The 15,690-nt window shown below is 42.4% G+C and overlaps 1 protein-coding gene across 3 annotated transcripts in view; it reads right to left on the bottom strand.

Annotated features, from left to right (window-relative positions):
* Positions 1-15,690, bottom strand: part of abcc8 (ATP-binding cassette, sub-family C (CFTR/MRP), member 8) — a 93,727-nt gene that overhangs the window by 70,012 nt on the left and 8,025 nt on the right. For all 3 annotated transcript variants that reach the window (XM_083763610.1, XM_083763612.1, XM_083763611.1), the window contains exons 3-6: positions 14,024-14,165; positions 10,318-10,439; positions 7,859-8,025; positions 229-471 (exon numbers count right to left, since the gene is read on the bottom strand). In XM_083763610.1, the coding sequence (XP_083619736.1) occupies positions 229-471; positions 7,859-8,025; positions 10,318-10,439; positions 14,024-14,165 (674 nt within the window). The remainder of the gene's footprint in view (positions 1-228; positions 472-7,858; positions 8,026-10,317; positions 10,440-14,023; positions 14,166-15,690) is intronic.

Here is a 15,690-nt window from a genome sequence, read left to right on the forward strand (position 1 = left end):
AGGGCTATTCATAGTGTATACATAATGAATGTGGTTGAAAATGATCCTCTCTTACTCTACATAAATACTCATTTATGCAGTCCAGTGACGTACATCCTAAAACCTGTGTGTATCTGGCTGTGTGAATAATAATATTATTCACACAGCCAGATACACACAGGTTTGAGTGAGAGCCAGACATATTATGTCTGGCTCTCACTGCGTCTATAAGGAGGAGGCTGCTCTAACCTTCTGGTCCTCGAAGGCCTTTCGTAGCTTCAGGTAATTGGTCAGAGCTCTCATGGCGATGGGCAGCTTGCCGATGACCTTGAGATCGATGGGTCGCCTGTGAGCATTGGTGATGAAGGTGTTCATCCACCAGTAGGTGGCCTTGGACACCAGGTTGACGAAGGGCTGTTGGAACCGAACCCCCAGATCCTGCAGGTCTTCTGGGGGTTTCACATCTTTGGGGTTGGCGAAACACATGTAGCGCTGTGGGAGACACGGCAGACAGACGGCTTGTAAAAGAAAAATCACACCCTGTGAAGTGGGGAGCGCTAATATATTAAAGTCTAACTCATGTTGATTAGGTGATGTAATGGTGATGTAAAACAAACGGTGAAAACACAAACATTAAACGCCATTAACAATAAAGAGACAATATGACATAAATGTCACATTATGACGTAAATTTTTCCTCCAAACATTGAACTAAAGACAAACATTAAACCTGTGTATAGGACATAAACAGATGCAACAAAACAAGGTCAAAGCAAATACATACATCTTTGAGCTGTAAAAGGAGCGAGGCCTTGACTTTTATGCATTTACACGCCACATTTCAGGTATTAAGTCTAACGAGGTGACATCCCGATTCCCGACCCCTGTGGGGGTGAAAACATACAGTAGCACTTGGGGGATTTTTAGAAGGGATCAATCAACATAGATGATGATGACTAGAATTTGTATTTGCTTATGACAGCAACAACATATCTAATCAACATAAAATCAACAAATTGGAGTGTGTAAATGATGATGTCATACTGTATGTTATTTACACACTCCAATTAGTGTGTGTATAGTCTGATTGGCGTCTGATTGGCTGGGGTCAGATCAGGAGGGGCGTGACCATCACGCCCACAGTGGACGACGACTGAGGAGACCTGCGTCACCGTGGCCACGCTCCCATCAAAAAGACGAGCCACACCCACCATCACACTCTTCATATAAATGGACTGAGGGGGGGGGGGAGTTTTAAGGGAGGAAGAAACAAGACAGAGGTCATCTCAATAGTCCAACGATAGTGCGCCTCCTTGCTCTGTCTCCTCCTGCCTCTGCACCATTCTGTTTACGTGACATCTGCCACGCCATGGAGGGCAGAATGTGTATATACATAAAATAAAATAAAACATGATACTACTACTTTAAATTGAAGAAATTAGAGCCGCCTGCTGTGGTTGCAGGTGTAGTAATATTTGGGTGATCTGATTTTGTTTTTTTGGAATTGAATCCTGCATACATTGGTCGCTGTCACATGCATAATAAGCCTGATTTATACTTAGTTGCACACCTGTTTTCCTGCCGTAAGTGGCAGATATACAAGCTCACGGATCTGTAGATCTGCTATTTTACTGATCAACGACACCGGCATGCAACCAAGTATAAATCCAGCAGAGATCAGTATTCTGGGTTATGTGTGCTGGCTTTCAGCTGTCATTGGAAACTAATAAAATACATTTGGAAAAAAAGGGCGTGGCATGGTGCGGCGAAAACCTGTGGCTCAAACTTAACACAAAAAGGTAGAAAATACGACTTATTACTAAGTAAATTCGCTGCGTATGTGAATGATAAATATGGCAGGGCAGGGAGGCCATGCAACAAGGCAAATAGACAAAAAAGACACTGATACGACGGATATCAACGCTATCATGGTGGAACTACGAACGCAGAGAGAGGAGTTCAAAACACTCCTCACATCAAAGATTGGAGAAGTGCATACTTCCCTGGAAAAAATTGAGAAGCAGCTTGACAGCAATGTAAAGCGCCTGGAAAATCTCATTAATGATAATCAAAGCTGAGCTGAAAGCTAATATGAAACAAATACAAGACAACCACGACATCAATATTGGGCAACTTTCTGCTAGAATCGATCGTGTGGAGGTGAAACTAGATGAAGCGAAACGGCCAGCCTGCAAATTCAACCCAGAGGTTTCTGTTGTTATTGTGGGTCTGCCGTTTATCGAGGCGGAGGATGTGCTGCTGCGGGTGGAGACACTCCTGGTCGAGGGTCTACAATGTGATCCAATACCGGAGCTGGTGAATGTGGAGCGCCTGGTGCCTAGAGGACGTGGACCGGGAATCATCAAAGTGGAATTTCGCTCAGTACAGGACAAAGTGGCTGTGCTCCGTCTCAAGCGGAGCCTAGGAGATAATGAAGACTATCAACAGGTTTTCATTAATAATGCGGAGAGGCTCATGGAGATAAACTTTAGGACTCTACTCAAAGAGTTCTCTTGTGGACAAGACTACTTCTTCACGGGCAGTGCAGGGCGCCTCACAAGACGTGAGGAGGAGGAAAGGAACCGACGCACACATCCCCGTGACGAACGGAGCCCCCGTCGGGGTCGAGGTGGATACGGACGGAGAAGAGATATTCCGGAGGAGGGGGAGAGGGACAGACCTCCCCATACTCACCTCCGTGAGCATGTTGCCGACACACAGAGCCCCCGCCGGGGTCGAGAGGGTCAGGCTCAGAGAAGAGATACTCTGGGTCCGGAGGAGGGGGAGAGTGACAGACACCCCCATACCCACCCCAGTGAGCATGATGCCGACGCACGGAGCCCCCTTCGGGGTCGAGGTGGACAAGGACAGAGAAACTATATCCCGGAGGACGAGGACAGGGACAGATACGCCCACCAGGGCGCACGACCACGAAGCCCATGGGGACGGGGGCGGGGACGGGGTCGGGGGCGACAGAGAAGAGACGGTTCAGTGCCATGATAGGTAAATGCCCAACCCACAAAACTTGAAAACTGTACTTTAGTGCACTGGAATGTAAATGGCTGGACAACCGGGAACTGTGAGCTTAGAAAACAAATATTGCTAAATACTAACCCTGACATTATCTCTTTAAATGAGACCCATTTGACATGTCACCAAGATATAGAACTGACAGGGTACACTTGGTTTGGGCAAAATCGTAAAATGCATAGGAGAGCTGTTAAAGGATCAGGGGGAGTTGGTATTTTAGTAAAGAATACAATATTTGAAAGTTATGAAGTTAATATAATTGATAAAACCGTGGAGGGAATATTGGGAATGCGTTTTAAGAATAGGTTTTCTATTAATTGTTTTGGTATTTTTACCTGTTACTTGCCGCCTGAGGGATCTTCAAGAACTATTTCTTCTCATATATTTTTTAGCCATTTACTGGCTCATATATATAGTTTATCTGATGTGGATGATTTGTACCTGTGTGGGGATTATAACGGACGTATTGGCAATCTTAATGACTACATTCCAGACGTTGATAATGTACCACAAAGAAATAATCTAGACACTTTGATTAATAAATATGGAGAGGTTTTAATTGAATTCTTGAGAGATGCAAAATGCTGTGTAGTAAATGGGAGAACATCAGGTACTGATAACTTTACCTCTGTCTCCACTAGAGGCAGAGCTGTAGTAGACTATATGATTGTTCCCCACGAAGGGTTAAACAATTGTAATTAATTTATTGTTTTGACCCCAAATGAGTTATTGGAGAGTTTGGGGCCAGAGGAGACAGATGTAAAGTGCCTGACCACTCAATATTGATGTTATCATTTCAGACTAGGACAACATTTTGTAAAGAAGTGGAAGTACCCAGGAATCAAAATAATTTAAGATCGCAAATAAGAAGTTTCCCTGAAGGTTTTTTGTCATCTAACACATAATATATAATATATATATATATATATATATAATATCTTATTGGAGCTCAATGACCAGTTGAAGTTAAACCCAAATAACCAAGCCCATATGGATGCTTGCTATGATACATTTTGTGAGTGTTTATATACAGAAATGGATAAATGTGGTAAAAACCATATTCAAAAAGGTTCAAAAAGAATACGTAAACCATATTGGAACCAATTGGAGCTACAAAGGTTATGGGACCATTTAAGAGATGCAGAGAGGAAATTCCTAAAATGTGTAAATAAGACATTGAGAGTAGATTTGAGAAAGAAATTTAAAGATAGTCAAGGGGAATTTGATAAAAGGTTACGCGCAGTGAAGCGCAAGTTTAACAGAGGAATGTCGTTACATATGGAGCAACTGCAGACTCATAACCCCCAGAAATTTTGGAAGGAAATTAATAAATTGGGTCCCATTAAGAAAAGAGAGATTCCTATGGTTGTAGCATTGGAGAGTGGGGAATGCTGCTCTGACGTAGGAATAGTATTAGAAAAATGGGAGAAGGATTTCACAGATTTGTTTTCCGGGTGTAATCACTCTTTATTTGATGAGGCTTTCTTGAAAGAAGTTAGCAGTTTAAAAAAGTTAATGGAATGTGAAATGAGCGCAGACACTTACAATTGTAATCCTAAAAATCCTAAGTAAAAAGTTGTTAGAAATTTTGTTTAATTTGTTTCAATTCTGTTTCGATAGTGAAATTGTTTCTTCGCAGTGGTACAAAACTATCATAAAGCCTATTCCAAAGTCCTCAAAAAATGACCCTAAACTTCCACTTAGCTATCGAGGCATAAGTCTAATTAGTAATGTATATAAATGATACTCGTCATTCCTAAATAATAGACTTACAGATCATTTTGAACGGTCAGGATTTCTTGTTGACTAACAGAACGGTTTCCGTAAAGTAAGATCTTGTATAGACCATATTTACTCAGTCACTACCATTGTTAGAGCGAGACTTCAAGAAAAGAAATCTACATTATGCATGTTTCATTGATTTTCAAAAAGCCTTTGACTGGGTAAATAGGGAGCTCCTTGAATACAGATTATTAACATCAGGGGTAAATGGGAAGTTCTATGCCGCCATTAAGGCCCTGTATCGGGCCCCCATCGCTTGTGTTCAGGTAAATGACTTCAGAACAGGATGGTTTCCTACACACTTTGGTGTGAAACAAGGAGATGTCTTGTCACCAACGTTGTTCTCCATGTACGTTAATGATCTAGCAATTGAGATTAGAAACTCTAAATTGGGGGTGGAAGTAGCTTTTGTATGCAGACGATATAGTTTTACTTGCCAATTGTGAAAAGGAGCTGAAAAATATGCTCAATATTGTTGCGGATTGGTGTTTGAGGTGGAGGCTGGTGGTAAACATTGACAAAACACAAATTGTTCACTTTAGGAAACCATCTGTAGAAAGGAGTCCATTTACATTTATGTGTGGGAGAACTGTATTAACATACACAAAGACATATAAATATCTTGGCCTCACTTTAGATGAGCATATGAACTTCAAGGAAGGCACTCAGGTTCTTTCTGATTCAGCTGGTAGAGCCCTGGGGTCAGTACTGAATAAGGTGAAAGCCTGTAAGGATTTAGGATATTATACATATACACAATTATATCAGTCTTGTGTATGCCCTGTTTCGGATTATGCCTCCGGTGTATGGGGTTTTCCGAACAATGAAAGTTGTAACACAATTCAAAATAGAGCCATACGGTCATTTCTTGGAGTTCATAAGCTCACGCCGATCTTGGCTATTAGCGGCGATATGGGATGGATGCCCGTAAATATCAGACACAAAGGTGAGATGTTGAGACTTTGGAATAGACTTGTTAATATGTCCGATGACAGACTGACCAAAAAGATTTTTAACTGGGACATTTCTAATGGTTACCCCTGGGCTAATGAAGTAAAGTCTTTATTCTTTAAGAATAATTCATCATTTATTTATTTAAATAGACTATGCTATATTCATGAAATACAGAACTATATGTTCCTTGGGTATAAGGAGAGTTGGGCTGTTGATTTATGGTACAAACCTAAACTAAGAACTTATCGTCTTATTAAACATAATTATGGCCCTGAACCTTATGTTACACAAAATATATCCAAAGGTCAGAGATCTTTTTGTGCACAGCTGCATTCTGGGACCTTACCATTAGCTTTAGAAACGGGTAGATTCATTGGTACTCCTGAGGAGGACAGAGTGTGTCTAGTGTGTGATTTGAAAGAAATTGAAAATGAAATTATTTTTTTGTATTTTTTTGCCCTTTATATGAAGAATTAAGACATTTTGTAAAATGACAACCATCTGTGCTAACTTTTTCTGGTTAGAGGACTATGAAAAACTGGAATTTTGTTTTAGGAAAGGTATTTTTGCTTTTGCAGACTTTTTATGCAAAGCGTGGGAAAAAAGGCAAAATGTTTTGTTTGTGTAAATATGTTTCTTGTACACAATGCAATATTGAAGCAATGATATGGTGTGTCCTGTAAGTCCATGTGGGCTGGGCGCCTTTGGTGCATGACACAAAAATAAAGAATCTATCTATCTATCTATCTATCTATCTATCTATCTATCTATAGTGTGTAAATTGTTGTTGGCTTTGTGTTAATGTGATCGAGCATTCATTTGTAGTGTAAAATCAGAATAGAATAATTTCATACAGAAGGATGGTCTTCCTGCTTTCTTTGTCGCACCTCCAACGGTGCCATGGTAGACATGGCAGGGGCATCCTCTTCCCTGAGCCAAGCTATAAGCCTATGTGTGTATAGTGTGTGTAAATTATTGTTGGCTTTGTGTTAATGTGATTGAGCATTCATTTGTAGTGTAAAGTCAGAATAGAATAGAATAGAATAGAATAGGCACATTGGTGGTAGTAGAGAAATCATGCTCCCTCCTGTTATGAAGAACCAAAACCGGCAGTTCAGATGAGCTTTAGGGAAACTAGGTCAGTGACTGGTACAGGAATTAGCACAGAAGCTGAGACATACTGTACAGTACTGTTAATGAACTAGACAGAGAAAATACTTGGGTTCTCACAGCATAGCAATACCTTGAAACCTTTACAGGACCTTGAGTCCTGTGAACTGTGAATATGTTTCATTAGCATAACACATACAAAAAACAGAGCATGAATATATTTCATTATAACCAGCAGAAGAAAAGCACAGGGCCGGAACAAAGCCTGAACAAGGGACATTAAATTTGCCACTGAGGACATAAACATTACTGTGTTAGAATCAGCATGTGTCCTCCTCAGCGCAGATCTCAATCGAACCAAACACCGGAAATAAACTGCTAAAATGAAATAGAAAACAAGTGTGCTCTTGTGTACTATCACATACAGAAGCACAGCCGGATGGATGAGATGTGCTGAGGACAACCTAGCCTTGGTCGAGACTGTCAGAGACATTTTGAAATCGATTTCGACATTGGTATTCTCTGTCAGCCTCAACCACCCACAATATCCAGTGATAAGAACTATGTGTTTAATGCTCCTACTGTACGAACAAATTTAAGTGTGTAGCTTCAAGCGACAGATGTTACCCATCGTATACCCACTGAAATATTCATTCCATACATAAATGTTTTAATCCCATTTGTGCCTGAATTTCACAGTATAAATCAAAGAGTGGTGCTGTTGCAGCAGTAAAAAGCCGGCATTACACTTGAGGGAAAGGAAGAAATACAGTGAAATTCAGGCAGGCGCACAACTGCACCATCTAATGAGATACTGTGTTGTTATAGATCTAATATAAGGCTAAACACATCCACGCGGTCAGTCATGCACACACACACCCTACACAAGCACACATAGATAAGTGCACTCAACTGTAGCTGCAAGTAAACACTGTTGCACTCCCCTGCCACGCATGCATGCACACGTGCACACACACACACGCGCGCGCTCACGCACACTCACCCTGCCCAGGATGACATTGATCTCCACTGCTAGCAGTAACCCATACACCATCATCAGGAGTCCAGTGATGCAGTATCGCAGCTGCCGGGGCCCAATGCCATGCTCCGTGTACTTGGAGAACTTGATGGTCTTCATTATGAAGGCCAGGATCCAGTAGATCAACAAAGCTGTGGAGATAGAAGATTACAATATCAAAACCTGGGCATGGATTTATTCACAGATGTCGCCCGGTAGAAACCTCGTATCTCCATATTGCAACTTTTTATGTTTTTGTACCTTAATAAGAGAGCACAAATGGACAATGCAATATTACTACGAGCGTGGCTCTGTGAGAGGATAGCTGTGTATGACTCACTGTAGTATTCATGGGTAGTAGCTTGTCGCAGTCGGGCAGAAACCTTGTTTGTCCAAAACATTTTAACGTTTTATGCCAATTTATTTATTTATTATATCTATTACTATATGAAAAACAAAAACAACAACAACAATAACATTGAGCAGATATCTGCAATGCACAGACGTTCGAAGGCTGATACATCTGTTCACAGCTACCTCAGCCACGTCAGGTCAGGACGCCAAAAGTGCTGCCGGTCAAGGATTGGCTGTAAACGAACAACCAGAATCACACCCGTGTGAAATGAGTGGTGCAACTCCGTGTGGGGGTCCCTTCCAGACCCCCAAGAACGCGCCCAGGGGGCCGGGCCGATTCCGGCGAGCCGGCCAGCATCCAAAACGGTTGAGAAATGACAGAGTTACGGTGTGGGGGTCCCCAGGGGGTCTCTCTACTGTACTGTACTGTCACTGTACTGTAACACCCCACATCCTCATATATACAGTTAATGTGTGTGTGTGTGTGTGTATGTGTGTGTGTGTGTGTGTGTGTGTGTGCGTGCGTGCGTGCGTGCGTGCGTGCGTGCGTGCGTGCGTGCGTGCGTGTGACTGCGCAACAGTGACACTTGGTTGTGAAAACCAACCAAACGCTATTTTCGTGCTCAGACCCAGTAGGGGACCCAGGGACACACATAGCTACTTAATGGAGTGGTTGCACCAGTCAAAAAAGGACCCTAAACTCTAGACTCCTATGAGCATCGTAACTTTCGTAAGCAAAGGACCAGCTATCACGGGGGGCGCATGATTTTATTGTAGCTTCCTCCTCTTCTCCTGCATCTATCCTTCCCTTCCCCCATTCCTCTCTATTCCCCTAGTCACCATTTCTATCTGCTTGCTGGGAGAGAAAGTGTCTTCTGTAAAGGCAGCGATGAGGGAAGTAGCAGCCGCTCTTATCTTACATAGTGCAAGTGTGAGTGCGAGTGAAGAAATCAATGAACTGCTTCAAAGAAACTAGGATAACACCAGGTCAACGTCAAACTTGGCATCTGTCTACAGTTATCTAAATAACATTCCTAGCATTTGTGAACAAGTAATATAGTACATCTGCATAGTATCCTTACACCAGCCATGTAATGCCACCCGTGAGTCCTTATCTTCCATTCACATCACAACCCCCTCCCCCCCGTTACAACCCCCAGGAGGCTGACTGCACAAAGTCAAAGCCGACACACTGCGAGGGAGGGGGAACCAACGTGTGCGTTTACACAGGGAAGCTAATGACGCATTAAGAGGCATGAGAACTGAGAGAGGAAGATATAGGAGCAAACCTTGGAGTCTACAATCCAGGACTTTCTTTAATGTTAAACCTAATTTTAACCAATCTGTATGATAGAAAACCCATTTAGACCGGAGGCCAATTAAAAAAAAACGCCTTGTAAATCGAATTAAAAAAAAGTCAAATATCTATATAATGAAAACATATGAAAATTATGTTGCTATAGCAGCTAATGTGATATAGAGGCGTTTCTGGCTTGAAATTCAAATGGATTTAATACAATATAACTACCACATCTGCAATGAGGATGGATGTGGATTAGACAGTAGATGCACCGTTCATCTTTATTGTAGCCATCATTGTAACTCTCTCCGTCGGGAGAGGGAAACAAAAACATGCAGATTTTATATAGGTTTAACAACAAAACAAATGCTACGAAGAGCAAAGTGGTAACATGTCCTTGTGTGAGATCCATTTCAGCCCAGTTCAGTTGGATTCAATATGGATTTCTGGATAAATAGCATTGATTGATGTTAAATGGCACAACTCTGTTCTCAACGATATTGCCCTGAGTTTATAATAGTTCGTTTATAAACAATTACAAGCTATCAAAATAACGTATGGAATAGATCTATGGATACTATGCTTTTCATTCAAACACATAGGAACAAAATCCACAGCACATCGCTGGGTGACATTGATTAGCTGAAGTGACTTGAACGTCATCAGTTCGAATCCATAACTAGAGAAAGATAGGTGGGGAAGGCGAATGAGTAATTACATGAAAAGTAAAAGGAAAATGTAAAATAATGCTGAATAAACTGAGGCAAGTTAAAAATAAGCCATACTGTACCTATTAGTAGTTTGGGGAAGTTTGACGTCTCAATGTTATGATAGTAGACAATGGAAGTGATGGCAGCCATGAAGGCCAGTCCTGCAGGGAAGTACAGGTGCAGGTGGAGGGACTGGGTGAACCTGGGATTAGAGACAGAACAGGAAAAGGCTAAATAGATTGCACAAGGCAGAATGGAGAAATCATCCGTCTAGGCCCGGGCTTCTGACAGAAATATGGGAGGGGAAGCCTCGCTGGGTTAATCAAACGCGCAGCGTTAACATTCAGTGAAATAGCCAATCTACAAGCTCACAAAGTTATATGATCACATTGCATCATCACACACAGTTTGATTTGAAAAGTCTAGCTGAAATAAGCCCCTGGAGAAAAGATTGTTTATGAATGAAATTCAAATGTCAGACAGGGAGTTATTAAGTGCACTATGCTGTCTAGCCAACATTGACACAATGTTTTCATGTAAGTTCAGAAATGTTTTAATGACTTCGGAGAAAATGTTACTGTAAATCAATGTGATATTTAAAACCAGTGGTGTGCTGTGTTTTTTTTAAACTAGTAGGGCTGTGTGCATACGTGCCACGGTGCGGCGCCCTGGATAGCCCTACTGCCAGCTCACCACTGTTTAAAACTAAACTAAACTAAACATTATTAAACTAAATTATTATGACTGAAGCAGTACCTTGTAATATGACATAAAACTGAAAAGAGACTAATACAGAACCCTGAGAGACTCCAGTCAAGAGACTATATAAGGTTCAAGTGGTTTATTACAACACATCTACACTGTCAGTGATGAGCCACGAGTGGTGAGCCAACCATGAAATCTCATTAGAATACATGTTTTTCAATGAGACTATCGTGAGTGTGCAGCGTCCACCTCACTCCTATATTTGCTCGCAGAGTCTCTATTCGAGTGAGGTTTCACGGCCCCAATCACTTTTATTGGTTGAGATCTACACGGTACTATTTATTGGTTATATTTGATTGGTTCAGGCTACGTCGCAATGCAATGGTCGATGCTCCATATCGCCGTCGAAACACTCTCTTGCCTGTGTAGATGAGCTGTTAAGGTTTGCACACACAGTAAAATGGTAAATGGTGCATTTAAATAGCGCCTTTATCCAAGGCACTTTACAGAGATTGTTAGAAGATAGAAGATTGCATTCACCCATCCATACCCACATTCATACACCGATGGCGGAAGAAACCATGCAAGGCACCAACCTGCACATCAGGAGCAATTAGGGGTTCAGAGTCTTGCTCAAGGACACTTCAACACTAACTCTGGGGAAGCCCAGGTTTGAACTGGCAACCTTGTGGTTGCCATCCAGCCACTCTACCCCTGAGCCACCGCCGCCCAAAGTTTACTCTCTGAACAGGAACACACAACACTCACTTACTGTAACTGGACAATGATCCAGGACTCTCTGAAACTGGACAAACTGGTCTCTATAGTCATTTAAGGCACTACTTGAGGATGCAACACATAGCGAAAACACATTAGCTTGTATTAGCATTATGATTTTTTTTCTTTTTATATTGCTCACTATATTTCTCCTCTCATGTAAAATTGTTTTGTTTTTTACTACTCAGGGCATCCTTGCAAATGAGCATGCTCTCAATGGTCTTCCCTGATTCAGGGAGTCAACACTGACAATTGTGAGCTCGACATGAGCGGTGAAGTGCAGAGCAGATGGATAGCTCTTCTATTTAATTCACTGAAAAGGGTCAGTCAGTGTCTACTGCCTCCAGTCTCCCATGACACTGTGTTAACAGCCTGATGAGCATCAATCCAGAGAAATCACTGGATGTCACAGTTGTAAACAGACTAATCCTCTATTTAACCAGGGTTAATCACACTGAGATTGCCATCTGCTTATGTGCACGCACGCACGCACGCACGCACGCACGCACGCATGCACCAGGGGGGCAGTCAGCCAGATATTTCGTGAAGCCTCATTTGAAATCGGTAGTTCATATAATGGCCTGTTGTGGCGCTGGACTGGACCCAAAAAGCCCCATAGCTCCATAGAGGCCCATGTATTTTGGCCCAACTTCACCTAGACTGTATTACCTTAATAAACATGGTCATGAATACTTTCTTCTTCCAGTCACTAGTTTAAAGTCTCATTTCTAATGTCATAATATTCTTTTTGGAAAATTATGGTCCCATTAATAAAAAAAATGACCATAAAGAAAAAAAAACATCGCGTATGTTCTGAGGGGCGTGGCTACCGTTACAGTCTATGATCGGGATTCCCCTCCCACTCGAGTCAAAATAAAAACCAACGGAGAAGAAGGGGGGAAGTCCCGCCTCGTTGTCTGGGCAGCCAATGGCCAGCTGGTCCAAAACGGAGCCAGCCAATAACCAGCTGGTACCAAACGGATCTAGAAAGATGGCGACTTACAGTGCAGGAATAACAGGCTTCATTTTACGTCCATGTTAGACCCGGCGAACGCTTTGTCCATATTTTTTACGCACGCACACAGAGCATTTGTGAAAATAGCTGATCTACAAGATCACAATGTTTCACAGCATGTTGTGAGCTTGTACATCTGCTATTAAAATTCAAATACCGGTACATTTGCCTGTAACAACGAGTCTAAGGTCACATTCATACCAGAGAGCTTTGCTGCGATTAAAACGAATTCTGCTGCGCATTTTCAGAAAGTGCACTTCGTTTGGCAGGTGTGAAGGCTCATTCGAATCGTAATGCGTATCAAAGAACCGCATTATACTCCGAGCAAAAACGGGGGTTTCGCTTCGCTTCCAATCGCACTTGATTACGATTCGGTGCAGGTGTGAATGCAATCCGCAGTAAATAAAGGAAATGAAGCAAACAATGTGGCGGGTGAGGAGCTGAACACAGTTGGAGACGGAGAAAGCATATTTTACGCAGCGCAAAGATGTCCCGTTACCGTGGATAGACGTGGTCGAATGAGGAGACTGAAGCCCTGATCGAAATGAGGACGAGTACATTAATCAATTGCTTAAGAAAGAAGAACACTGCAGTGCAGTGTAATAGTATTATAGCCTACAGAATATTCTGTCTGTCTGTGCGTGCCGTAAACATGCTGAGTGCTGTCACTGTGTGGGGACTATAGTGGGGACTGGAACTTTCATCTCAATAAACGTGTAAACATTTTGCGCTGCTGTCCGTTATATCAGTGCGCTCAGCGCTGTGCCTGCATGCCCAAAAGAACAGTGGCTGCGTGCGTATAGTGAGAGAGAGGGGGGGGGGGTCCAGTCCCAGACCGCACGACACATGCACGTTATGAGTATAATTTTATCACAATAGATTTCACTGTGTTGTAGGCTAGGTTTATGAATGGAACACATTGATAAAGGTCCCCCCTGCTGCGTTTCCAATTGCTACGGATGACAGTGTGAAGGCAAACCGCAGCAAATTAAATATGCAAGAATCCCAAAATCTCCGCCCATACGCATGAGTCTACCGAAGTATTAGGTGAGAATGTGACCTAAGTAAACTTTGTTAAAGGTCCCTATTGGACATGGTCCATTTATAAAACTGGATTTAATTTCAATCTAATAAAATTATATGTGAGAGTTAATAGCATCAAAAACAACATGGTGCTCCATGGAAGGGCCATTGAACCGGCTGACCCTAACCTGAACCCTAATCATGAAAATGTTCATTGGAGGATGCCGGACCAACCGCACAGTACAGTGTATCTTCGTGACACATACCCATCGGAAACGATGCCCTCTGCAATCTCACACACGAGGATAAAGAGCAGGACGAAGGTGAGGAGCCAGCGGAGGTTGTGACCCGGAAAGTGGAGCCAGGTGCTGTGATGGATGTGGACCTTGGAGCTCTGGCTGCCCCAACCTAATGCACCACACGGGAAATAACACAACAATAATGAAAACATGCATGCACCTCAGGATCCTCCGTTGTTGTTTGCAATCTGAAACATTCCAGTTAATGAGGGACTCATCAGCACTTCAGACTTGACTTTCATTTGACTCACTATTTGGTGTGGTGAACATTCAGCCAGCTTGTGAGAATGTAGATCAGCTATTTTCTGCAATGATATTTGGTGTAGACTAGAGTAAAAAAAAGAAAAGAAGGAGGTGACCTATTCTAGAGCCCTCATGGGGTTTAAATGGTTAACAGTATATTTACACTGCATTTCTGTAACACCTGACCGGCCCACAGGGAACAGTTAATAATGCTGGGGTTAGAGGACACTTCCGACACAAAAGAGGGAGCCAATACGATACAATGCAGCTCTACCTCCTGAGTCATAAACTCTGTACCCAGGACCCCAATGTATATTGTAAAATCAAAATTTTACTCTGAGAGTGTACAAATGACCCTAATGGGTCTATTTGGTTACTAACTATCATTAAGCTGGGGACCACCTGGAACTCCCTCAAGGACCCCACTTTGGGAACCACTGTCCTAGGTAGCTGATACAATTCGGTACGATCCGGTATTGTTGCCTAGTCCTGACCCACCTATCTTTGATGCTTTATAGCAGGGGTACCCAACTGGCGGACCGCGGTCCGCGACCGGACCGCGGACCACCTCTTTGCGGACCACCCAAAAAAAAAAAAAAAAAAAAGGCCCCCAAAATGTCCCCCAAGGGCCCCCAAAATTCTGGCGCGCGCTATGTGTGGCCTGCCAGGGCGTATAACTCCCGGCCTGATTTGGAGTTCCACTCCAGGCCTGCACTCTGCACCCCATTATTGGTTGGGTGGAAGGCGATCTGATTTGTATAAGCTTGGCTTGACCATACTAAACGGGCATAGAGCCTCGCTCTCCGATGAACGCCGCGCATGGGACCGGACCTCGGTCTTATTCAAAAAAATATTTGTGGACCTTCATTATTTCTAGTTGAGGACCCCTGCTTTATAGTTTCACACCAGATGATTATTCATTAGTAGAAGTGATGTGTGTAATATATAGATTAGAATAAACCATACTGCAATGACTGGATTAGCACATTCTCTCGCACGCACGCGCGCACGCACGCACACTACTGCATATATGTCTTAATAGCAGGGAAGTGCCGATGAGACATTTTGGGCGATATCCGATATAATAAATTGCTGTTATGGGCTGGCCGATAACTGATATTACCGATGTCGATATTATCTCATTCTGTATTAAAATATAATAATAATTTTGTTTATTCTGAAAAATAAATGTAACAGGGTATCTGCACTGAAGGCTCAGGCAAGTAAGATTTAACTTTAATAACTTATATTTAATATTGTGAGCTTGTAGATCTGTTCAAGCTGTTACTTTGGGCTTGTTAATTTGTAAAGAATTAATCGGACCGATGACAATTGTTCAAAAGACAACTCAAATCGGCGATACCGATGTGTTTGCCGATTAATTAATTAAT

This window comes from Protomyctophum parallelum (genome assembly GCF_964188405.1).
Source record: "Protomyctophum parallelum genome assembly, chromosome: 4".
Taxonomy (NCBI): Eukaryota; Metazoa; Chordata; class Actinopteri; order Myctophiformes; family Myctophidae; genus Protomyctophum; species Protomyctophum parallelum.